Source organism: Ursus arctos, unplaced genomic scaffold, assembly GCF_023065955.2.
Source record: "Ursus arctos isolate Adak ecotype North America unplaced genomic scaffold, UrsArc2.0 scaffold_32, whole genome shotgun sequence".
Classification (NCBI taxonomy): Eukaryota; Metazoa; Chordata; class Mammalia; order Carnivora; family Ursidae; genus Ursus; species Ursus arctos.
This window is the reverse complement of record NW_026623008.1, coordinates 501072-524034: the sequence shown is the minus strand read 5'-3', so window position 1 is coordinate 524034 and position 22963 is coordinate 501072. Positions and strand designations below refer to the sequence as shown.

Genomic DNA, 22963 nt, shown 5'->3' with positions numbered 1-22963 from the left:
GGACACCGGCGCCCACGGGCAGCCGCGGCCCATCCTCCCCGCCCCCCGCCGGCTACCGTCCGCGGACCTGCCTACTCTGGACACCTCGGACGAAGGGAACCCTTAGTATTTACTTTCTCCACCGTACCTACCGCGCCCGACCCGCGGCACTCTGCAGACTGGGAGCCCCAGCCCCGCAAGCGCAGCCGGCCGCCGGGGAGGGCGCTCCGCAGCAGGCCGGCCCGGACCAGCGGCGCACAGACAAGGCTCTCTTCTCCCCGGAAGTCCTCGCCCGGCCGCTGACCCGGAAGCGCTCGGCCGCCGCCACCGCTTCCGCAGAGGGCTTTGCGGCGCGTGCGCGGCGGAGCGGAGACGCCGGCCCGCGGGCGCCATGGTCTTCCTCACCGCGCAGCTCTGGCTGCGGAGCCGCCTCACTGACCGCTACTGGCGGGTCCAGGAGGTGCTGCAGCATGCGCGGGTGAGTCGGCCGCGCACGCCCCGCGTCCCCCAGCGTCTCCTCCCGGCCCCGAGCGCGCAGGCGGGACGTGGAGCCTGCGGGCCGCGCTGACGACCCTCCTTTCCCGTTTCTTGACCCAGCACTTCCGCGGAAGGAAGAATCGGTGCTACCGGCTGGCGGTGAGAGCTGTGACCCGAGCGTTTGTGAAATGCACGAAAGCGCGAAGACTGAAGAAGAGGAACATGAGGACAGTAAGCGCGGACCCGGGGAGGCTGGGCTCGGCCGGCCTCCCCCCACCCCTTCCCCTGGGTCCCAGGGGGCCGCTCGGTCCTGACTTCTCCGTCCTCAGTACCGCCCTCGGTTCCCTTGATCCTGTCTCTCACTTCACATCCGAAACCCCGGCAAATGCTGCCTGCTCCACGGACGGAGTCTGGGATACCCAGGGTCGCTCCTGGGCCGGTGGGAGAGCCTCCTCGCCAGTCCCCCTACTTGGACCGCCCTGGTCTGTGCTGCGCACGTCTCTCTTCTCCTTTAAGCGCTGTGGTGGCTTCCCTTCACGAAAGGCGGCCCCAGCCCGACTCGGTTACTGAGACCTTGTCTCTGGCCACGCTTGGCTTCGATCTGCACCTGGACGGAGCCAAGCCTGCTTCCTCTCGCGCTCCTTGCATTTGCGGTTTCTGCGTCCTCGGGTCACGCCTCACTGCCCTGCGGTGGAGCGCCCTTCTTCTCGTGCACTTAGCGACCAGTATACCACGTATTTGACTTGGTTGATTGGTTATGGTTCCCCGCCCCCAACCTAAGTGTTAGGAGGGATCTTTCCGCTCTGTGGAATGCTGTGACCTCCGGCCTGCATCAGTAACACTTTGTAAATATTGGCTAAACGGATAAGGAAGAGGGGTAATTCTGACCCTTTAAAGTCAGAAATGCCTCATTAACTGTTGACCAGGGTCACAGCATGATAAAACTATCCCTGTGCACGTTGGTCTCGTGTGCAGGAGTGACCTCTGCATCCCAGCTTTGTTCCTTATGCCTTTCACTTACTCAGAATGGTAGAGGTAGTGCTGCTTCCTATTACTGTTCAGGGATCTGGTCAGTCCACATATGTATGGGAAGACTTGTGAGCAGTGTCTGGTAGCACACATGCGTTTACTGCTAATGGGAGCGGAGGATCTCAGGGTGGGATGGGGTCCCTGTAGAGCTGCTGCCTCACGTAACTTCTTAGCAATGCAGATTCTCAGTTCTCACCACACCTACTGAATGAGAAACTGGACGGGGGGCCTAGAAATCTGTTTTAACAAACCTCTACGTAATTGTCATGCATGTTCAAAGTTTAGAACCACTTTAGTAAAGGAAGAAAATGGACTTGAGTACTGTCTTAAGGTTGAGTAGAGAATGGCTTAAAAATCCAACCCCTTATTTTTATTTTTTTTTTACATAATTCCTACACTCAAGGTGGGGTTTGAATGCACAACCTTGAGATTGAGAGTTGCATGCTCTACCAACAGACAGTCAGGAGCCCCATAATCCACCCCCTTGTTTAACAGACCAGATCTATTCAGAAGCTTCCACATCACTCTGACTTACCTTCCAGATCATTCTGGACCTAACCACTAGCCTTGATTTCCCTGCAGTTTTCAGACCTTTTGCTGTGCCTGGAACTTACCCTGCTACTCCTTGCCAGGAAGGTTCTCGTGATGCCTCCCCTCCCCTCCAGCCCTGCTCTTACCTCAAGACTGTTTCACCTCCACCTCCATGAAGCTTCCACCTCAGCAGTTTTTCATCCTCACCTGGTAGCACTGATATCAGTGGCTGTTGTAATTCATCCACATGGATCCTTTCTGCACTGAGCTGTGTCTGCCACAGAATCTTCTGCTCACCTTTGTATTCTCAGGGCCTAAAAATGTGTGTTGAATTAATGCTTTACAGCATGTGACTAGCCTACTTATTTAGAAGGAAGCTGGCATTTGAAGAGCATCAACCTTTGCTAACTGACTGTACTGCAGGCCAGTGTGCCTGAAGAGAAATCAGACTTTTTTTTTTTTAAGATTTTATTTATTTGACACAGAAACAGCAAGAGAGGGAACACAAGCAGGGGGACTGGGAGAGGGAGAAGCAGGCTTCCTGTTGAGCAGGGAGCTTGACGCGGGGCTTGATCCCAGGACTCCGGGATCATGACCTGAGCTGAAGGCAGACGCTTAACGACTGAGCCACCCAGGCGCCCCTCACTGACTTTTCCATTTACTTTTGCAAAAAGAGTTTAGTTTGACTGTTCGTTGACTCAGAACCTTTGCTGGGAGGTGTGGACATAAGGCCCAAGTAGTTCTTAAGCATCTCAGTGTTTTCTTATTTCAGCTCTGGATTAGTCGAATTACAGCTGCCTCCCAGGAACATGGCCTGAAGTACCCAGCATTCATCGTCAATTTAATTAAGGTACGGTTGAGAATGTGGTCTTATTGAGGATATGGTCCTGTTGAGATGTTGAAATCTAAAGAAAGCGACCCAACTGACTGGTCCAGTACAATGGGCAGTGAGTGGAGTGTTGGCTCCTTGACACGTTCTCAAGGTGGTGTTCTGGCAGGTTCAGGGAACCGTCACAATTGCTTTGCCTTTGCCCTGCTGCTAGCAGAATTGGAAATCAGGCAACTGAAACCAGGACACGAGTCCTTGTGTTTCCCCATCAAGAGAAAAGGGGCAGAAAGCGTGGCTTTAACCTTTAAAGTGTAGTTTCAACGGTTTGCACTGAAAGATTTCTGATGAGGTAGCAGATGAAGTGGAAACTCATAGTTGAACAGCAGGGGGACTGTCTTGGACAGGAGAGAGAAGTATGTGTCACAAAATCTTAGTTAATTGTTGAATCTGGTGTTTATGCCCTGTTTTTGTGTACATTTAATTTTTTCAAAAGGGAAGTGGGTGTTGTGCTTTTAGCTTGTACCACATCCTGTCTTTGGTACCTTAAGTGTCCTCATGCACGACATCACCATTTTACTGAGGAGGAGCCTGAGGCTCAGAGGAGTGGACCTTGCCCACACAAGGGCCAGGTAGCAGAGCAGGAGCCACCCCTGCATGGTTATTGTTAACACGCAGGGATCACCCTACCTTTCTTTTGCATTTCAGGTTTGTCAGCTTTTGGAAGACACATGCAGTTTTACTCGATAGGTGATCTGGTTTCGCTCCCTTGTAGGAATTGAGAACACCTGCTTTTTGTTCCTTATTCCTCTGCTTGCATCTCATACTTTTCTGTCTCAGAAAAGTTCTTTGTAGAAGGGGAATTGTGTTTCTTCTTCAAACCTGACTTAAAGGGTTACCCCAAGCCAGCAGCCATAGTTCTGTCTGGGTGATTGATGATCCATCACTGACCCTAACAAAGTTCTTAGTTCCATGGCTGGCACCAGGACCAGGTGCCAACATTCCTGCTCATGTGACATCTGCTCTTGGAGGGGTGCCTTTCCCTTTTCCACATTTATTCTCTGGCATCCAGCTTGGATACGTTTGCCACATGCCCTCCACCTCCCCAAAGAGACCATGTGTCCCGTGAGGGCAGAGACTGCCCTGGAGCCATGCATTTTTGTGCTCAGCAGAGGAGAAGCTTCTGGCTGACTCAAACCATAGGACTGTAGCTGCATTCAGTCTTGCTGCTTTTCACTGAAACACATTTCTGATGCTGACACAGGCTCTGATTTTCTTCCCAGTGCCAGGTGGAGCTCAACAGGAAAGTACTTGCGGATCTAGCCATCTATGAACCAAAGACTTTTAAATCTTTGGCTGCTTTGGCCAAAAGGAGGCGACAGGAAGGATTTGCTGCTGCCCTGGGGGATGGGAAAGAACCCGAAGGCATATTTTCCAGAGTGGTTCAGGATCACTGAGGGAGATTCCAACAGTGCCTGCCCTTTAGAGCTGGGTGTCTTAGGAAAAGGTCCCCCCCCCCTGACGGTCACAGTAATTAAAATAGGGGCTAAGAATTATTTATCAACACTGTGTGTTTGATCAACAATTATTAATTTGCATTTTAGTAACAGGTGTAAGAGAAAGGCCCCTTTTTCCCTCACTGGGACAGATCTAGAAATCTTACAGATTGTATGAATAAAGCTCTTGTGGTGTTCAGTGTTCTAAGCTGTGTTCTCTGGCATAAGCACAGTTGCCTTGGATGTGCTGTGGGGGGTGGGGACTGCCACGGTGAGGGGTCACCTGTTGCCTTGGGTGCGCTGTGGGGGTGGGGACTGCCACGGTGAGGGGTCAGCTGAGCATGATCTTCTACAGCTGGGGGAGTTTGAGCCAGATCTCTGAACTCTGACCTTGGCTCCCCCTTCAGGGCTGCGCTGGTAGCCTGTCCAGAACCCAAGTCTCCCAACCCCACTCTGGCCCCTGCCTATGCTTGACTTATTAGTCTTCTACCTTTCTAGCCCTCTCCTGGTCTCCACCTTCCAGCAGGGACTCCGTTGCTCAGCTCTTCGGCCACTCTGAGTGCCAGTTTCAGCTCTTCTGCTTTCTACCTTACTCCCCAGGCCAATAAGAGCAGCAAGCTGGGTGGCTCTCCTGGTTCCAGTCTCACCTTAGTGCTCACAGGCTAGGTAACCATCACATCACCTGTGGGGAGATCTGAACATGAGGGTGTGGGGTCCCTTCTCCAGACATTCTACTTCATTAAGTACAATGTCAAGCCCAGGAACAATTTCCCAGCATGCTCACTCACAGCAGGTCTAACTCTGCACCTCCCTTATATCCATCCACCTCTGCCTGCTGCCTTGCAGGGAGAGCCACCCCCCTAATCAGGTCCAGGTCCCTTCCATTCCCCTCTTGGTGAGCTGTTTCTACCCTCAGCTTCTCTCGCATGTACTTTGAGCTCCCTTCAGCTTGAGTCTGTTCCTCTCTTGGACAGCTCTGGTCTCCACCTCTTGCTTCCTGCCACTGGGTCTATAGTTGGCCCTATTGTGCCCAGATAACTCTCACCAAAGCTATCCGGAACCAAAGCCAACAGATATACTCGATACAGTCAGCGCTTGACCTCCAAGGACCATGGACTTCCTCCCCTCTTCCTTCTCACTGCACGGTCTCCCTCTGCTCTGCCCTGACTTCACCCTTCTACATACACCCTCTGTCCCCAGGTAAGTTCTTGAGGCCCACGATAGCAGCTGTCTGCATTTGTCTGGCAATGTACACCTGCCTACCCAAAATGAGTGCCCCCCCCCACTCCTAATGCTCCCATGCTGGGTCCTCCATCCTTTGCTAGCAGTCCCCTGGAAGTCATTCTGGGTTCCTACTGTCGACTCAAAACCCACCTCCAGACCCATGGAGAGCAAGTCAAATCCTGGCCACCTGCCACTTGGTGATCTCTTGAATATCTCCACTTTTCTTCATCCTCACTGCAGGCCAACATCTTTTCTGGCTCCAGTTACTGTACTTGCCCCCTAACAGACCCCTCCTGACTCTTGTCACTCTAATGATGACCACCAGCCCATTTGGAGGTGTGGGGCTCGGTCTTGTTCCCTGTCCCTGACTGTACCTAGTTTAGTGCCTTAGGCTATGCACACAAGGTGCTCGGTGCACACCACTCATCAGTAAGTGGGTTTTGCACACACACCAGGGTGGAGGACACAAAGACTCCTTTGGTTTGTGGGACTGAGCTCTGTACAATGAACTGCTATGCAGGCACTGCCTTTCCTTTGTCCATCTCAATAAAGGAACACAACAATATGGTAAACAACTGTGGCCTGCTCCCAGCACCCACTCCCCCTCCAGCAGCAGGACCCAGGTTTTCCTTCAGGTAAGCCTGGGTGCATGGCCTGGCTCTGACCAGCTGGAGTCATCAGCGTTTTCCTCTTTTCTGGCCACTGCTCTGGGGATGGTAGAACCACCTAGGCGGGCCAATGAGAAATAAGCTGTTTCCTGACGAGAGAAAGTCCCTCCTTTCCTGAACAGTGTGCTGCTCAGTGCACAGAGCGGGGACACCCTGGAGCCGAGAGCCTGGGGGTAGGGGAGATGGGACACTAACCGTGTTGCCCGTGGAGATGAAGAGACGCTGGGTCTTGGCGGGCACTATAGGAGTTGCAGGATCAAGTTTCACCAGGGGGAAAGCCAATGGCGGCCTTTGGGCAGTTTGAGTTGGCTGCAGTCACTAGCATCTCCCCAGTGTCTGGACCTGCCCCCCCCAGGCTTCTACCCTGTAATCGCCTCTCCAGCGTACCCCACCCTCAGCTGCCCCTCACCCAGGCTTTCCCACCACCCTCACGTGGTTCTTGCACTAGTCCTGGTGAAAGTTTGGGTTAACCGTAGGGCAACAGATGACGAATGCCGCAGCTCGGTACGGATGCGAGAGCAGCACTGCTGTCCGGTTCCGTGAGGGAGCCCCCGAGCCTGCCTGGTGGAACTGCCGAGCAATCCAGAGGGGTTCCTCCGAAGGCTCCCCGCTGCAGGATGAAGTCCAAGCTCCCCTCCCCTCCACCCCGGGAGCGACTCCTGCCTTTCCCCAGGCTTTGCAGAAACCTCGAATTCAGTTACCTCTCTCCGCCCTGCGGACTCCGTTCTGAAGGCAAGAACCTGAGGAAGCCCGGGCTCAGTGGGGACCGGAGAGGAATGGCCACGCCAGCCGCCCCGCACGGACGCAGGGCAGCCGCATCTCGTTGCTGCGGGCGTGGCTGGGTACACTCACCGGCGCGCGCCAATCGTCGCGCGCTCGCAGCCACCCACGCCCCCGCACGCGCTCGCGCCGGCCCGGGTTCGGACTCCACCGTGCGCGGACCCCTCTCAGGGCAGGCCGGGGCTGCGCGCTCGGAGCTCCGCGAGCCGCCGGGTCTCTGCGCTGAAAGTACGGCCGCGGCGGACCCGGAGTCTAAGGGCACTCGGGGCCGGCACCCGCGGTAGTGCTTCCGGGTCGGGCCGTGGACCTCGGGCTCACCCGGCCGCCGCGGGGCCCTCTGGGTAACGAGCCCGCCCCCGCCCGCGCTGGGCTAGGCGCCGGCGGCGGCTGCGTCGCTGACGGGTAGGTCGTCCAGCCAATCGCGGCAAGGCGGCGCCGGGCCGCCCGCAGGCCGAGCCAATGACACGCGGAGGGGCGGGGCGGTCGCGGCCGTAGTGCGTCGCGAGGAGCCGCCCTGCCGGGAAGGAGCCCGAAGGGGAGTCGGCGGCACAAAATGGCGGCGGCGGCGGCGGCGACGGTCGCGGCCGGGGCTCCGGGACCGGCGGTTCCCGCGGCAGCGGCCTGCACCCCTGGCTCGGGGAACGCAGCCCCCGGGTCGCAGGGGATGTTGATCGGGGACCGGCTGTACTCCGGGGTGCTCATCACCTTGGAGAACTGCCTCCTGCCTGACGACAAGCTCCGCTTCACGCCGTCCATGTCGAGTGGCCTCGACACCGACACGGAGACCGACCTCCGCGTGGTGGGCTGCGAGCTCATCCAGGCGGCCGGCATCCTGCTCCGCCTGCCGCAGGTGAGGGCGCGGCCGCGAGCCTCGGGCCGAGGTAACCGCCGCGCCGGCGGCCGGGCCCTTTGTTGGCGGCGGGGCCGGGCCCAGCGCCCACCCCGGCCTCGCGTCTCACCGCTGCCGTCCTTCGGAGGCGACGAGGGGCCGAGGCGGCGCGACGCGAAGAGCCTTTGTGGCCCTGCAGAACGTTTTAGTGTCTGGGTCTGTGTCCGTCGCAGGAAACAAGCGACTTAAGTGCGAAGCTCTCGCGTTGTGCTTTTTAGAAGTGACGGGAACGGTTCTCTCTTCCAGGTGGCTATGGCTACCGGGCAGGTGCTGTTCCAGCGGTTTTTCTACACCAAGTCTTTTGTGAAGCATTCCATGGAGGTAAGGGCCTTCTCCTGTTTCTTTCCCGCAGAAATAGGTGGAGGGGAGACCCGGGCTTGTTTTGAGGGTTGGAGTGCTGTGCTTGAGGGATTGGGATCCCAGCCCCCTGGACGCAGAGTGGTTTCCCCACAGCGGCTTTTTCCTTGGGTGCCCCTGCTGTTTGCTCTTCATCTCTCTTGGGCCGTTGGAGACCGTGATGAGTGGAAGGAACACGTGTGTGTTGCAATGCTTGCATTTCAGCATGTGTCAATGGCTTGCGTTCACCTGGCCTCCAAAATAGAGGAGGCTCCAAGACGGATCCGGGATGTCATCAATGTGTTTCATCGCCTTCGGCATTTGAGAGAGAAAAAGTGAGTTTTTGTCCAAGCTGTTGTAAGTGTCCGTCTCCTTGTTTGTATGGCTAAGTTTCACAAACATTTCTGAAACAAAACTCAGAGTGTGAGGTGTGAAGCTTGTGTCCAGGAGAGAGCTTGTGTCCTGAACGTTCTCGAGCTGGGTTCACAGTCTCCGTCTGCACTGTTGACATTTTGGGCTGGATGACTGTTTGTCGCGAGGACTGTCTTGTGCATTGGACGGTGTTGAGCTGTATCCCTGGCCTCTGAACTAGATGCTGATAGTTCATCTCTCAGTTGGGACAGCCAAAAATGTCTTCAGACCTGGCCCTGGGATAGCAAAATTGCCGCTGGTTGAGAACCACTGCCTGGACAATCCAGGCTTTATGCTCCTCAAATGGATGGAAGCCCTTTGGAAAATAGAGTCTCGGGCTGTTTAAATTCTCTACTCCCGTTGGTTCTTTGGTTTTCTGTTCACCCATAACACATACACTTTTGTTTTGAGCCAGGTAAAGCGTGGTTAGTACTTGTGTGATGAGATTTTGAAACCTTCCGCTGTGTTCCTTGTGCATCAGAGAACTGTTTGTAAGAAAAAGAATGTTACTGGGAGGGGATAAGCAGGTTAGCTTATCTGGGGTGTGAGGAAGATTCTCTGGTTTTGTTAAAGGCTACATCTGTATTGTGTTCACAGTGGATTTTCATCATTTGGAGGTAATTGGGATTCGAAAGACATTGTTTTATTTGACCCTTATGTGGACATGTGCTTTGTCTGTGTAGGAAACCTGTGCCTCTACTATTGGATCAAGATTATGTTAACTTAAAGAATCAAATTATAAAGGCAGAAAGACGAGTTCTCAAAGAGCTGGGTTTCTGTGTCCACGTGAAGCATCCTCACAAGGTGGGTATGTGGTCCAGCTGCCACGTGAGCCCACCTGACTGCTCCGTTCTCACCAAGATTGAAAACTCTGAAGAGGAGTAAATGTGTTCCTGACTTGGTTTTCCAGTTTACATCTAAAATCCGAAAATGATTTCTTTTTGTCACTTGTCTTTATACTACCAGTTAATTCTAGTAGTATGTTTTCAAGAGTTTTGGAAATGGTATCTTTTAAGTTTGAGCTTTCAAAAAAATAGTGGTGAGTTTGTAAAAATGGAATCTGTTTAATGTTTTTTTTTCTCAACAGCTAATTTTCTAAAGTTGCTTTAGTGATAGCCTTATTTTCTTTTGTGGGGGAATTGGATTCTGAACCCTTTATTTGGGAATGAACTAAAGCAGCTCTGTGGCATGACAGTTGAGCACGGCGCCACACAGTACCACGGGGACCTTCCGTGTGGCACATAGCTGCTTAAGAAGGATTGCAGTTTGCACCTTTGCTTTTATTCCCTTTTTATTGGTGGATTTCTTCATATCTTTTCTCTCTTGCTTGTTTGACTTTCTGGCATTAATTCAAATTCTTGATAAGTTACCATAGATTTGGGGCATCTGGGTGGCTCAGTCGGTTAAGCGTCTGCCTTCGGCTCAGGTCATGATCCCCCAGGGTCCTTGGATCGAGTCCCACATTGGGCTCTTTGCTCAGTGGGGAGCCTGCCTCTCTCTCTGCCTGCCACTCCCCCTGATTGTGCTCGCTCGCTCTCTCTCACACACACGCACACTCTCTCTCTCTGTAAATCTATAAAAAAAATTTTTTAAGTTCCCACAGATTTTAGACCTTTTTTCCATTTGCTGAAAGTATTTTCACACCATGTTCTGTGTAAGGTGGTGACTAAGGTACAGGGATGTTTAGGACAAGCTGGTCTCACTGGTGGAAATTGTCGAAGATTAGAATGAGGATCAGCCTTGTGACGGCCATGAAAAATGCGGCCGCCTTTGCTGCGGGTGCAGCCTGGGTTCAAAAGCAGGTAGTGGGGCCTGTCAGCAAAAACTCCCCTCCAGCCGAGCTGTGCACCAGGCATATGACCAGGAGCCACCCCTGGGATCTAGCATGAGGCTCACATTTACTGCGTGGATGCTCTCAAGATCTGGATTTTGGGTTCTAGAGGTTCTTGGTAATAACTGCCTGACCTGTATCTTCCAGATAATCGTTATGTACCTTCAGGTGTTAGAGTGTGAGCGTAACCAGCACCTGGTCCAGACCTCATGGTGAGTTGACCTTCCTTGTTTTATGAGACCAGCAAGGGCAGTACAGGAATATGTTGATTTGAGGCACTTGGGCAGTGGGTAGTCGGTCCCATGACTTGGTTGTGGGCTGGAGTTGTCTGAGTGTCCAGTGTTCCTGCTGTGTAAATTCTAACCAGCCTCCCAAAATATCAGGCACTAGTGTAACGGTAAGGTGGCCCACACCCTCCCCTGGCCTTCCAGGAGAGCATTTGCTGGGCTTCCCTGTGAGGGCTGTTGACTTGGCACGTCGGGATCTTTCCCACAGGTGCCCACATCGATGTAGTGGTCTCATATCTCCCTGGAAGTGGCTTCTAACTGCCTCTTATTAGAGAGGATCCTGTGGGAGAAAGAGGGTTAGGATAAAGGTTTTCTGGGGACTGGTGTTAACAATGCATATGCTAGAAATGAAGCCTGAAGTAATAGTGCTGGGTGCGTTGTGAATTTTTTTCCACGGAGTTAAGTCTGTAAGGGTCATATTTTTGCTGCCTGAATTGTCTGGTGCTATGCCATATCTAATAGAGAACCTATTTTGACTTTTCTTTTCTGTACTCTTTCAATCAAAGGGTAGCCTCTGAGGGTAAGTGACTAAGACTTCTCCTCTACTGTCCAAGCGCTTTGGTGCAGGGACAGCGGCCGTCCTCAGCCAATCCAGTGCAGGCTCTCCACCGAAGGCTGGCTCTAGATGGTGGTATGCGCACGATAGTATAGTGCTGGCCGACTGCTGCTGTGGTTCTCTGACGGTTGTGCTTCTTGTTAATCCTCTGTCGTGCTTTGGTAATTGTATCGATTAGAGTTAACTGTCTTGACTTGAATTTTGTCCCTTTAAAACTGCTGTACCTGTGCAATAAAGATGCAGTACCTTTCTCTTAAAAAAATATTTCTATGGAAAGCTGTAAGAATTGGCTGATGGGAATTGAGACTTCAGTATGGGATTATGTCATTATTCCTGGAAGTCCTAAAGTTGCTCTTTTCAGCAACTAAGTGTTGACAGATTCTAGTAAAAGGTGTGCATCTTTAAATTATTTCATGGACACTTTTTATATTGTAACTTAGATAAGCAGTAAGTTTAAATATACATTTCAAGGACTTCATTTGTTTTGTTTTTAGGATTTAAAAGTTAATAGATTGATGTTATTACTGTTTGAGTACTGAAAATTTATTAGAACCAAAAAAGTTACTGATGCTTATGTTTATGAAGTATTTGAACTGTTGATTGCAATGCTCTGAGACCTACAGCCTTGGTGCCATTATGTAGGTCTTTTCCTTGATAATCTCTTGATGCCTGGAGCAAGAGCTTCCAGAGCCAGGTGCCCCTAGTTGGCATGTTGAATATATCACTGAGAAATCTGAGTGGGTTTGTGTATCACCTTCTCCAGGGTTTAGGGCAAAGTTACCAGGGTTGGGGTGGGGGTGTGTCAGTCAAATCACACAGCAGGACTTGGCTACCCTGTGGGCGTGGCCTGACTCTGAGGGTTGCCATAGTGGGATATGTTAGGAGCAGCAAATGTATTTATTCGACTGCTTTTTCATGGAATTTATCTGTTGTTTTTGCAATATTGATTAAAGTAATATGAGATCCTGATTTTGGTCTCTTAAGTCCTAGACAAATAATATCTAAAGGAAATGTTGAAAATGTAGCCAATTTTAAAACCCTTTAACTTTTAAAAAATGCAAATGTTTTGTATTTTTATATCTTCTAAAGTACAATAATGTTTTTTAAATGTATTGATTATGATGAAACTTGTAGTGTTTTGTTGCTTTTGTCTGATTCTATGAATGTTCATTTTAAGACTCGTTATTGAAATGGGACAATTTGGAAACGGTTCTTTGATAAGCCTGAGAAGAGGACTTCCCTTTGGGCATTGAGCTTCTTCTGCGTGATGTTCCCATGCGCCCAGGGGTGTTTTCGCTTTCCAAGTGGACTCCCTCGTGGAAGGAGAAGGGCCAGGCCCTGAGCGCCTCTTCAGGGAAAAGGGATGCAAGAGGACGGCTTGTCTCAGAAGAGCCCTCGCAGGCTGCCTGCTCAGCCCACTCATTTGAGTTTGCATGTTTCTCTGCACTATGGATTTTGAGCATTTAGATTTCTTTCATCAAGTACATTTCAACCACTACAGTAGCCATTTTCTCTCTGAGGCATTGTGCTTTGCAGGAGAACAGCCAGAGTTGAGGGAAAAGTAAAGTTAAAGTCGGTTCTCTTTCATAGCAACATGTGTTGTCTGACATTCAGCCAGCTTTTTAGATTCTTTTTCCAGTAATTCCCCTGTTTTCCTGTCCTGTACTCACAAAAAGCAGCTAGAATGTCTCTCCAGGACTCCTGAGCCTCACAGGACTGTGTAGCTCTAAGCCCAGGAGTAGACTGCATAGAGTAGTGACTGTGTCTGGGTGACGCACTCGGGTACCCTGGGGGTGCCCAGGGCGTTGCAGTCTTTCATGCATTTGGTTTTCAGGAATTACATGAATGACAGCCTTCGCACAGATGTCTTCGTGAGGTTCCAACCTGAGAGCATCGCCTGTGCCTGCATTTATCTTGCTGCCCGAACACTGGAGGTCAGTATTGTGCCACCACAGGGGATCCTGGTCTGACTCTTTCTCCAGCCTCCATGCTCATGGATGCCAGTAAAAAGACTGTTTCTTGGTGACCAGCAAGGCTTGTTTTTTATTGCCCTAAGAATCTTGTTGGCCATGAAAAAAAGTATTAACAGTGATGGTATTTGTGCTTACAGATCCCTTTGCCCAATCGTCCCCATTGGTTTCTTTTGTTTGGAGCAACTGAAGAAGAAATTCAAGAAATCTGCTTAAAAATCCTGCAGCTTTATACTCGGAAAAAGGTTCTATGTTTTTTCATGTAATATATGCATTTGTGTTTAACTAGAAGCATCTGGTTCTGAATTTTTTTGGATTTTGACTCCCGTAGGTTGATCTGACACACCTTGAAAGTGAAGTCGAGAAGAGAAGGCACGCCATTGAAGAGGCCAAGGCACAAGCTAAGGGCCTGCTGCCTGCTGGCACCCAGGTTCTGGACAGCACTTCAGGGTTCTCACCTGCCCCCAAGCTGGGTGCGTGTGAGGGGGTGTGGCCCTCCTTTCCTCCAGATTTCTCTTGGAACTGTGTCTGTTGCTGGCCTGAGCATGCTGTGGGCACCAGGGTCCCCAGCAGACATTTCTTGATTTTTGAAGTGAGAGGGGCTCTCCTTAAAGGAGTTTTCGTCATTTTTATATTTTCTTTCTCATTCTTTTTTTTAAGATTTTATTTATTCATTTGAGAGAGCACACGCGCGTGTGCACAAGTACGAGGGAGAGGGAGAAGCAGACTCCCTGCTGAGCAGGGAGCCCAACATGGGGGGCTCGATACCAGGACCCCCAAGATCATGACCTGAGCTGAAGGCAGATGCTTGACTGACTGAGCCGCCCAGGTGCCCCGAGGTTTTGTTTTTAAGTAGTCTTTACACCAACGTGGAGCTCAAACTTAAAACCCTGAGATCAGGAATTGCATACTCCACCAACTGAGCCGGCCACCACCCCTTGTTTTTATATTTTCATTAGCAAGGGACATGGGTAGGCTTTCCAAAATGCTTTTTTTTTAAACCCAGCCCACCTAATTAGCTTGCCTTCTGATGAAAATTTTATAAATCTGGGGTAATACGCTGTTTTCAGGTCGTATTGGAGTTAAGCATGATGCGCATCCTGAGTCCCTCCAGGAAAGCAAGTGAGACAAGTGGCTTTTCTGTGTCTTGGGTGCATGTTTAGGTTGAGTCCCAGGCCAGGATCAGGGAGTCTCTGTAAGTCCCATAGAAGTGGTACTGTCTTGCTCTTCTGTGTTTTCTATCCGAACAGTTCACTGGTGGTCAGGTTTTAACTTCTTACATTTGATTCTAGCAGAATCCCCCAAAGAAGGTAAAGGAAACAAGCCTTCCCCGCTCTCCGTGAAGAATGCCAAGAGGAAAACGGAGGGCGTGAAGAAAGTAAAGGCTGACAGCCCGGTGAATGGGTGAGTACCCAAGTGCCCCAGCAGGCCTTTGGGGTTGGCTGGAGAGACTTCAACCCTGTAACTGCTCCCACCATTTTTTCTCAGCTTGCCAAAGGGGCGAGGGAGTCGAAGTCGGAGCGGGAGTCGTGAGCAGAGCTACTCAAGGTCCCCATCAAGATCTGCTTCTCCTAAGAGGAGGTATGTGCTGCTCAGGGCTCATGGGGGCAGGGTGGGCGGGTGCTGCACCTGGCAAGGCATGTTTTCCCCAGGGTGGCTATTGGTGATGTGGCTGCCCCTCACGGGAAAGTCACTCCTGACCCTGAGGTGGTTGGGGTGAGTGATCACCTGTCTGGTGGTGCTGTCCTTCCTCACAGAAAAAGTGACAGTGGCTCCACGTCTGGCGGGTCCAAGTCGCAGAGCCGCTCACGGAGCAGGAGTGACTCCCCACCGAGACAGGCGCACAGAGGCGCTCCCTACAAAGGCTCCAAGGTGAGGAGCTACCGGAAGTCTAAGGACTGCAAGTACCCCACCCAGAAGCCACACAAGTCCCGGAGTCGGAGCTCCTCTCGTTCTCGAAGCCGCTCACGGGAGCGGGCAGATAATTCCGGGAAATACAAGAAAAAAAGTCATTATTATAGAGATCAGCGAAGGGAGCGTTCTCGGTCTTACGAGCGAACAAGCCATCGCTACGAGCGGGATCACCCTGGGCACAGCAGGCATCGGAGGTGAGGTGCCGGGCTCCCAGAGCGCTGCCCTTTGACCCTCGGTGTGCCCACTGTGGCATGACTGGCCCTGTGGTGCAACTCTTTTTGGAAATGGCTGTTGACTCTGGACCTTGTGATGAATTTGAAGATGGAATCAAGAGGCCGGCGAGGTGCCCTCTAGGCCGGCCGGGGCACAGTGCACACTTGTCCCAGCACAGGGTCCACCTCAGCGGCAGCCCTGTGGCAGCTGGATGTGGAAGCAGATGTACATCCTGGGGGTGTGGCTTGGTGCTAACGACAGGCTGTGTCTTTACTCCCGTACCAATACTCAATTACGTTAAACCAAGAAAATGACTTTTAGAACCTTTGCCTATATTAGGTTGTACTTATGTACATATTTTGCAGTGTTTCACAGTGAGAAAATGGCCTTAATAGCCCCTTATTCTCCATTCACCCTGTAAATAAACATGTTAATACAAGTTAAAGCTATATATGAAAACTCAGAACTTGAATTCTGTCAGCTTAAAACTTGTGTAGAGAATTCTGATTTTTAAAATGTGAAGGTATTTAGATCTGTGTTGAAAGTCGTATATTTTTATCTGTGCGATGCTGAGTGCAGGCCACCAGCTCCCAAATAGAGAAGTTTCCTATATATGCATTTTATGTGGTTAAATAAACACAATTCTCTCTACTCAGGACATTTGGAACGTTCCAGAATGTGTAGTTTGTCGTTCTGCTTGCTTGTTCTGTGCACGGCCTGCAGTCCCCGTTCTAGTGGTCTGTCTGCACTGCTGGCTCTGATCTCATTAAAGTGTGGATTTTGTATCGAGCTCTGTGCGGCTGCTTTTCCCGGGGAGGCCTGTGACGGGCCTGAGCCGGCTGTGTGTCTTGACAAAGGCTGCTTCCTGGGCGGGGGTGGGGGCCGGAGAGGACAGCTGGTTCTGAGGGACGGCGGCAAGCAGGAAGGCAGCTGGAGCATCAGCCCTGGGGGGTGGGCGCCCCTGGGGGTGGGTGCTGGGGAGGGGGGGTGTCAGCGCAGCCCAGGAGCCATGTATGCGGCAGGCTCAGCACCGGGGGTCCAGGGGGCTGTGGGCTCCTTAACAGACCTTGCTACTTGGGAACCCGAGCGGCACCGCCTGGAAGTCCCCGGGGCAGAAGGGTCCACCGTCCTCGCCGACCTCAGCCAGACGCACGGCGGGTGCATCCTGCGGAGCAACACCGAGGCCGCTTGTGGTTTTCGGGTTCCCCCCCCCCCCCCCAGGCACAGGAGGGGAGCTCGTCGGCTTCCAAATGCACCGTATTCTCCACGGACCACCCGCGCCTCCTGCGGGACTCCTGCCCAGCCCCCGTGGACGCCGCATCCCTGCCCGCTTCCGTCTCCCCGAGCACTCAATTTCCGCCGCTGGGCTAACGCCACTTCCGCCCGCCTCGAACGGCTGGCCACTGGTTGGTCGGGACGTGATGCGAGGTCGGGCCACGCAGGCGCACAGGCCATCCCTTAGGATTGTGGGAAATGTAGTTTTCTCGCCGCCGCAAGGGAGAGGCCGAGCCTGCGGGCTGTGGGCGGGGTGGGCGGCTCCTCTGGCCGGAAACGGCTGCTTTCTGGGCCCGGCGGGACCTGCGCCGACGCGGAGTCGGACGCCGTGAGGGCGCCAGGGGGCGCCGGGAGTAGGTACCGCCGGGCGGCCGCACGCGGGACTGGGGGCAGGTTTGGGGACGGACCGGAAGTGCCCGAACTGGGCGGCAGAGTGGTCCGTTTCAGTCACCCTTCAGCCTGGGGAGGGTCGGCGGGAGGCTGCGGCAGCAGGGGGACAGCGGTCGGGTGAGGCTGGGGCCGGACGGGGACCGCCCCCTCGGGGCCTGGGAGCTGCGGCTGCAGGGCTCCAGTCCCGGCATTCCGCGCCTTCGAGCGTCGGCTCCGCCCCGGTGGTGGGTCCCTGGGCTGGAGCTGAGGCTCGGGGAGGGGCGCAGCCGCGGACGAGGGGCTCGTGCCCCAGTCCGGTCGTTTGAGGGAGTGAGCCCTGTGTGGTGGGAGAGGGTGATGAGGGTGATGGGTTGCGGGAGTCTTGGCCGCCCCGGGGCGGCTGCACGCGCTCCCCGGCCGCTCGCTCGTGACCCCCACGCGCCCCTGTATTCCAGCCACCCTGAGCCCCTGGGGCCGCCGCCACCCACGGACCATGTTCCTGGTGCGCCTGACTTCTCAGCTGCTGAGGGCTGTTCCTCGGGCAGGTAAGAGGCCGCGTGGGGGCAGGGCACATGGGCAGGTTGCACACCCGGGTTAGGACTGTGGGGTAAGTAATCCCAACCTGGCAGTGCCTCACCAGCTGGAAGCGGGGCCTGGCCACCCAAACTCCTGGTAAACATCCAAATAGCGAAAAGGGAAAGCCCGGACCTGAGAACACCAGCCTGAATTCCGGCTGGGATAAGGTGCGCGTCATCCTAGTCCGTGGTGACCGCTCTGCTCCCCAGTCTGGGAGGCAGGTTGGCCGTGCTCAGCTCTAGCGTAGCTGCTGAGATGGTAACTGTGCCGTCTTGTTTCCTGCAGGTCGCAGTCGACCGTGGCCTGTCCCAGGGGTGCTAGGCAGACGTGCCTGCAGGCCCTGCTACAGCACACAGCCAGCCGGCCCAAGTGGAGTTGTCTCCATCGCTGGCAAGGGGCTCCAGCTGGAGCTTGAGGAGATGCTGGTCCCCAGGAAGATGTCCATTAGCCCTTTGGAGAGCTGGCTGACCGCCCACTACCTCCTACCGAGACTAGATGCCAGGGCCCCAGGATCTGTGGCACCATCCCAACTCTATGAGTGTCCACCTAGCCAAGTGGGGGAAGGGGCTGAGCAGGGGATGGAGGAAGTCTGGGATGTGCCCCGGATGCAGTGCAAAAACGTGCTGAAGATTCGCCGGCGGAAGATGAATCATCACAAGTACCGTAAACTGGTCAAGAGGACCCGGTTCCTGCGGCGGAAGGTCCGGGAAGGACGCCTGAAACGCAAGCAGGTAAGTGTGGGGTGTGGGCCTCTCCGCTTAGGGTGGGGCAAGACGGCTGAAAATGCATGAGTGTGCCACAGACCAGTGAGTGGCCCCTCCCTGTGCCCTTGCAGATCAAGTTCGAGAGAGACCTGAGGCGCATCTGGCTGAAGGCAGGGCTGAAGGAAGCCCCTGCAGGCTGGCAGACCCCCAAGATCTACCTGAAGGGCAAGTGAGTCTAGCGCTCCTCTGCCCCGCCCCCGTTGCTGCTGATGACCCACTGTAATAAACGTTCAGGAGCTTAGCCGTCCCGGGTGACCTGGTCCCTCTGCTGCCTAGTGTGAGCTATCTTGGGATTGACTCTGGTGCCAACCTCTGGTTTTCTAGGAGGCACAAGGGCCCCAGGGTACAGATTGGGGTCCCTTCCCCGAGAGGGCCCTTGTCTTGGTGCCAAGTCCGCAGGAATGACAGCCTCCCTGTTTGTGGACGCACGATGCCACAACAGCTGCAGACAGGTCCAGGGCCGCCCTTGGGCACTTGTGTTTTAGTGTGGAAGGCAAACGCTAACACGCCGATAGCGGAAGTGCAAAGGGACAATGCTGGGGGTTAGGGAGCGCCCAGACTGAGTTGGGGGTGTGATTCGTTGTGAGAGGGGACGGGGAGGGCCTCATGAGGAAGACTGGGGAGGGAGGGCAGGCTCTGCCCCCAGAGGTGTTGGATGGTGCCCTAGAGTCCCCACAGACCTGGGCCTCAAGTGGCTCTCTGAGCTGTCCTGCTCCGCTAGGACTGAGGACCCCTGGTCTCCTTGGGGTCCTTGGCCTCTCCTGCCTCATGGGACCCTGAGTAGGGGCTAATCAGGAATGGATGGCTGGGAGGGTGTGCTCTGGCAGGGTTGGGGGTGGCTGAGAAAGTGGTGCTGTTTATGGAACTGGAGAAACCCTGGAGCCTTCGTGTGAGCCCAGGCTTGGCGAGGGCTGGGCTGCAGGCAGGGGATCTTGGTCGGAGTGCCGTGAACGTGGTGGAGGCTGTTCTTCTCAGCCTCTGCCGTGCTCCCTGCTGGCTGGCTTCAAGGGTAGGAAAAGCGGTGCATCTTTCCTGAGCCGTCATAATGCTGGTATCTTCCCTCGATCCCTCCACCCAGTTAAGGCAGCACCACTTCCCACCAGGCTGTAGGGGTTTCTCGCCTTGTCACAGAAACGTGTCTGGGAGCGGGCTTGAGTTCTCTGCAAACCAGGCAGATCTTGGGGAGGGCTGGAGCAGGGGTTACCCAATAGTTTCTCTGGAATGGCACCACATTGTGTCGCCCACCCCACGTTCTTTCAGTGAGCCAGGCAGGCCCCTGCCCTGTGCCTGGCAGCCAGCCAGCTAGGTAAGCAGGCTTCTAACCGCCGGACCGGTCTGGGTCCCTCTCCGTCAGGGGACATAGCCCACGGAGGTGCTGGATGTGGCGGAGGAGGGTGAAGCTGGCCATGACCTGGGGGGGACCTAACACCATTGAGGGTGTAGGCCTGCTTCCATATGTGGCTGCAAGGGGGGGAGCAGTTGGGCTCCCAGCAGCCCCTGGGGTCGGGGCTGAGGACCAGTACAGCCAGAGCACCCTGCCAGCCCAGTTACCTGAGAGGGCCCAGGGAGCTCCTGGAAGGCCCCCAGCTAGGCTCATAGGCATTCTTTCTGGGTCTTGGTTTCCCCATTGCGGGGGGGGGGGGGCGGTGCAGAGGTGCCAGGGCCCTGCAATGGAGCCTTCTGGGGTGGAGGGGACCATGACCTGTTAGTACCAAGTCTGGCCTCCGCTCCGCCTGGCCTCTCAGCAGGGCCTCTGCCTGCCGGTGGCGCCCTTGGCCGGTGCCCATGGCTGCTGGGTAACTGCTCCCGGATCTCCTCCCAGCCCTGTCGCAGTAGCTGCCCCGTGGCTCACTCCACCCTTCCCTGGCGGGTGAGAAGAGCAATGGGCTGCTAAGTTGATCTGCCATCTGGAGACAAAGCCTCTGTCAGGAGCTTGGCTGGGCAGTGATTCCAGGGGGTGTGACTGGCTGGCCTGTGCAGGAAGCCACAGACCCACACTCCTAGAGGCTGTCGGCTGGCAGAGCACCACAGGGCCCTTGCTCCAACTTCTTCCACCTGGGGTGGGTGCCAGCTGGGGGGAGGGGGTCCCCTGGAGATAGGGCACCTGGCCACATGTGGAGACATTTTTGGTTGTCTCAGTGGGGGCCCCACTGACAACAGTGGGCGGAGGCCGGGAATGCGGCTTTAAATGCCCTATAATGCACAGGGCAGCCGACACCTGAAAATAAGTAGCCCCCAACATCAGTGGTACTACGGTTGAGACCTGTGCTCCAGATGTCACTGATCCTGTGGGGTTAGGTCCTGAACCAGCCCAACCCCCACTCCCTTCTCTCCCTGCTGCTGCATGGGCTGCTTTTGTGCAGAGCTCATCCTGCCTGTGGCTTGGATGTATTCGGGCCCCAACCGCGACTTCAGGAGGCAATTTTGGTGCTTTTATTTTTATCTCTGCAGTTCCTCCCAGGCTATAAGAAACTGCCTTTCCTTCTTCCATATGGGGCCTCCACCCTGCCCCCAGCCTGTGGGATGCACAGCCCCTTCTCCCTGCTGGCCCCGGGCACCCCCCACAGTGAAAGGGCAGAAGCAGAAGGGGTGTGGCAGAGTGCCCCTCCTGGCAATGTGTAGGTTTCGGTTCTTGGGCACTTGCTGGGAGCCTTGCCTCTTGGGCCCAATGTGGAGGCATCTCTGAGTTCGGCCCCCATGCTTTGCCACTCTGTTGCTCCGTGCCAGCCAGTGTCTTCTGGCTTGGGTGTTCCCGGCCACACAGGGGGCCAAGGAAGGAGCCAGGCAGAGGAGGGTGCTGAGTCTGGATGCTGGGTCCTGGGAGGGGCTGGTTGTGGCCTGCCTACGGCAGACACGCAGGACACAGCATGTGTCTGTACAGGGGCCCTGAGCTGTGAATGGCTGCACTAGCTGCTGTCTAAGGAGTATGCAGGATGGGGAGGGTGACAGAGCCTCAAAGTGGAGCAGAGGCTGGAGAAAGAAGCCTGCTCCCTGGGCCTGGCCATGGCCAGCTGAGCTCAGGGAGAAAGGTTGCTGGAACCTGGGTGGGCGGGGGTGGGAGGGAACCTTCCTCTCTAGGGCTGAGTTTTGGGAAAAGCCCTTGAAGGGCTCTTGAGCTATGGCCCCTGGGATGGGGCTGAGGACTCCAAAGCTGGGTCTGGAGTTAGCCTCAGGGCAGGGGCCAGTGGGTGACAACCCTGCCACCTGGCTGGGCACCCAGAGGCCAGCCCATACACCCATCATATTCTGTCCACTGCTGACCTCAGCCTCACTGGGCCATTTGGGTGAGGGAACCAGGGCATTGTGTCACACAACAGCCGAGTGCTGGGACTAGAGTCCAGGCAGAGACTTGGACACCTCCAGGGGGTTGGGAGGTTTCTGAACAGCGTCTGGAGGCTTGGGGTTCTCTGTAGGATGTGGGATGGCCTGTGTGTGTCTGTGTGTATGTTGAGGACCACTTCTGGATGCAGAGGGGAGGGAAGCACTGAAAGCTCCCAGGTGACCCATGGGGCAGGGGAATGGCTCTGGGAGTGTGGAGGGCAACGGTGGGGCTGTCAGGGCTCCCTGAGGTCAAGGTGCAGGCAGGCCTCAGGCCGGGCACAAGCTTGTGCCAGCTCCTAGAGAACCTCTTAAATGTGGCCAAGACCCAAGAGCGGGGTCACCAGGTGGCATTAATAGTGCATGCATGTTGGGGCGCCTGGGTGGCACAGCGGTTAAGCGTCTGCCTTCAGCTCAGGGCGTGATCCCAGCGTTCTGGGTTCGAGCCCCACATCAGGCTCCTCCGCTAGGAGCCTGCTTCTTCCTCTCCCACTCCCCCTGCTTGTGTTCCCTCTCTTGCTGGCTGTCTCTGTCTCTGTCAAATAAATAAATAAAATCTTTAAAAAAAAAATAGTGCGTGCATGTTGTAGAGCGTAAATTGTAGAGTGTACTTGTCCCAGTAAATTTGGGAACACGGTTCAGCCACAACTGGACATGGGGTGAGTGCCCTGTGACCTGGCACCGCATGCCCCACATCCTTGTCTGCCCTGGTGTGGACGATCTGCTGTCCGGGAGGAGACTGATCCAGCCCAGAGTCCTGCCGAGCAGAGCTGGCCGACCTCTAGGATCTGCTGTGGGTGGAGGGGGCCCCTGAGGCCACCAAGACCCTCTCAGGCACAGGGGTCTCCTGCCTCCCCCACCCCGCCCGTCTGTCCCAGCTGAGGTGGGTCAGGTAAACACAGGGTCCCCAGGGCTCAGACACGTGCCTTCCCTCTGCACCTAGATGGGGGGGCCTGGGTGGGACGCACTCTGGGCCCCTCCCCTCCTCCAAGAGGAGCCCATTCACTTTGATTGGTCCTGTTGGTTTCACTATTTTGTATTTACAGTTAAGTTTTTATTTTTAAACTTTCCAGCCAAGTAAGATTGTAGCTTCACGTGAAGTTCTGCAAAGCTCATAACAAAAGAGCAGCTTCTGCTGCAGCTCCGGAGTCCGTCACAGAGGTGCCGACCGCAGCTCCCTCAAGATTCCTGTGCCTTCGGTGCGGCTCGCGTGGCCTCTGGACTCTGCAAGATCGCCCTTGCTT

General features: G+C 54.6%; 3 protein-coding genes across 10 annotated transcripts; all 3 read left to right on the top strand.

Annotated features, from left to right (window-relative positions):
* The first annotated feature begins 313 nt into the window (after positions 1 to 313).
* On the top strand, positions 314 to 4537 carry MRPL20 (mitochondrial ribosomal protein L20). Of its 2 annotated transcripts, XM_026520080.4 has the most exons (4): positions 320 to 457; positions 577 to 687; positions 2789 to 2866; positions 4126 to 4537. In XM_026520080.4, the coding sequence occupies exons 1-4, from the start codon at positions 371 to 373 to the stop codon at positions 4297 to 4299; spliced, it is 450 nt and encodes a 149-aa protein (XP_026375865.1). In that variant the 5' UTR covers positions 320 to 370; the 3' UTR covers positions 4300 to 4537. The 2 variants fall into 2 exon arrangements, with proteins under 2 accessions (XP_057161306.1, XP_026375865.1); XM_057305323.1 differs by having other exon boundaries at positions 314 to 457; positions 577 to 4537.
* Positions 4538 to 7527: 2990 nt separating this feature from the next.
* CCNL2 (cyclin L2) lies at positions 7528 to 16075 on the top strand. 3 transcript variants are annotated; one of them, XM_026520081.4, is made up of 11 exons: positions 7528 to 7860; positions 8146 to 8220; positions 8461 to 8570; positions 9330 to 9450; positions 10625 to 10689; positions 13155 to 13254; positions 13431 to 13535; positions 13622 to 13763; positions 14583 to 14694; positions 14779 to 14871; positions 15048 to 16075. In XM_026520081.4, exons 1-11 carry the CDS (start codon positions 7564 to 7566, stop codon positions 15400 to 15402), a joined length of 1575 nt encoding a protein of 524 aa, XP_026375866.1. In that variant the 5' UTR covers positions 7528 to 7563; the 3' UTR covers positions 15403 to 16075. The 3 variants fall into 3 exon arrangements, with proteins under 3 accessions (XP_026375866.1, XP_026375867.1, XP_026375868.1); XM_026520082.4 differs by having other exon boundaries at positions 7529 to 7860; positions 14586 to 14694; XM_026520083.4 differs by lacking the exons at positions 7528 to 7860; positions 8146 to 8220; positions 8461 to 8570; positions 9330 to 9450; positions 10625 to 10689 and adding an exon at positions 11309 to 11395 and having other exon boundaries at positions 12498 to 13254.
* Positions 16076 to 16965: 890 nt separating this feature from the next.
* Positions 16966 to 22290, top strand: AURKAIP1 (aurora kinase A interacting protein 1). 5 transcript variants are annotated; one of them, XM_026520089.4, is made up of 4 exons: positions 16966 to 17049; positions 17517 to 17606; positions 17923 to 18368; positions 18473 to 22290. In XM_026520089.4, exons 2-4 carry the CDS (start codon positions 17555 to 17557, stop codon positions 18572 to 18574), a joined length of 600 nt encoding a protein of 199 aa, XP_026375874.1. In that variant the 5' UTR covers positions 16966 to 17049; positions 17517 to 17554; the 3' UTR covers positions 18575 to 22290. The 5 variants fall into 5 exon arrangements, with proteins under 5 accessions (XP_026375874.1, XP_057161158.1, XP_026375872.1 ...); XM_057305175.1 differs by having other exon boundaries at positions 17013 to 17045; XM_026520087.4 differs by having other exon boundaries at positions 17032 to 17128.
* Positions 22291 to 22963: the final 673 nt, after the last annotated feature.

Bases quoted from the DNA above. Each gene is read 5' to 3' on its own strand.
- MRPL20 (XM_057305323.1), top strand. From the start codon at position 371: ATGGTCTTCCTCACCGCGCAGCTCTGGCTGCGGAGCCGCCTCACTGAC. The intron at 458-576 runs GTGAGTCGGCCG...TTCTTGACCCAG, and splicing joins AGGTGCTGCAGCATGCGCGG to CACTTCCGCGGAAGGAAGAA.
- AURKAIP1 (XM_026520089.4), top strand. From the start codon at position 17,555: ATGTTCCTGGTGCGCCTGACTTCTCAGCTGCTGAGGGCTGTTCCTCGG. The intron at 17,607-17,922 runs GTAAGAGGCCGC...TGTTTCCTGCAG, and splicing joins GAGGGCTGTTCCTCGGGCAG to GTCGCAGTCGACCGTGGCCT. The intron at 18,369-18,472 runs GTAAGTGTGGGG...GTGCCCTTGCAG, and splicing joins GACGCCTGAAACGCAAGCAG to ATCAAGTTCGAGAGAGACCT.
- CCNL2 (XM_026520081.4), top strand. From the start codon at position 7,564: ATGGCGGCGGCGGCGGCGGCGACGGTCGCGGCCGGGGCTCCGGGACCG. The intron at 10,690-13,154 runs GTGAGTTGACCT...TTTGGTTTTCAG, and splicing joins CACCTGGTCCAGACCTCATG to GAATTACATGAATGACAGCC. The intron at 13,764-14,582 runs GTGCGTGTGAGG...ATTTGATTCTAG, and splicing joins CTCACCTGCCCCCAAGCTGG to CAGAATCCCCCAAAGAAGGT.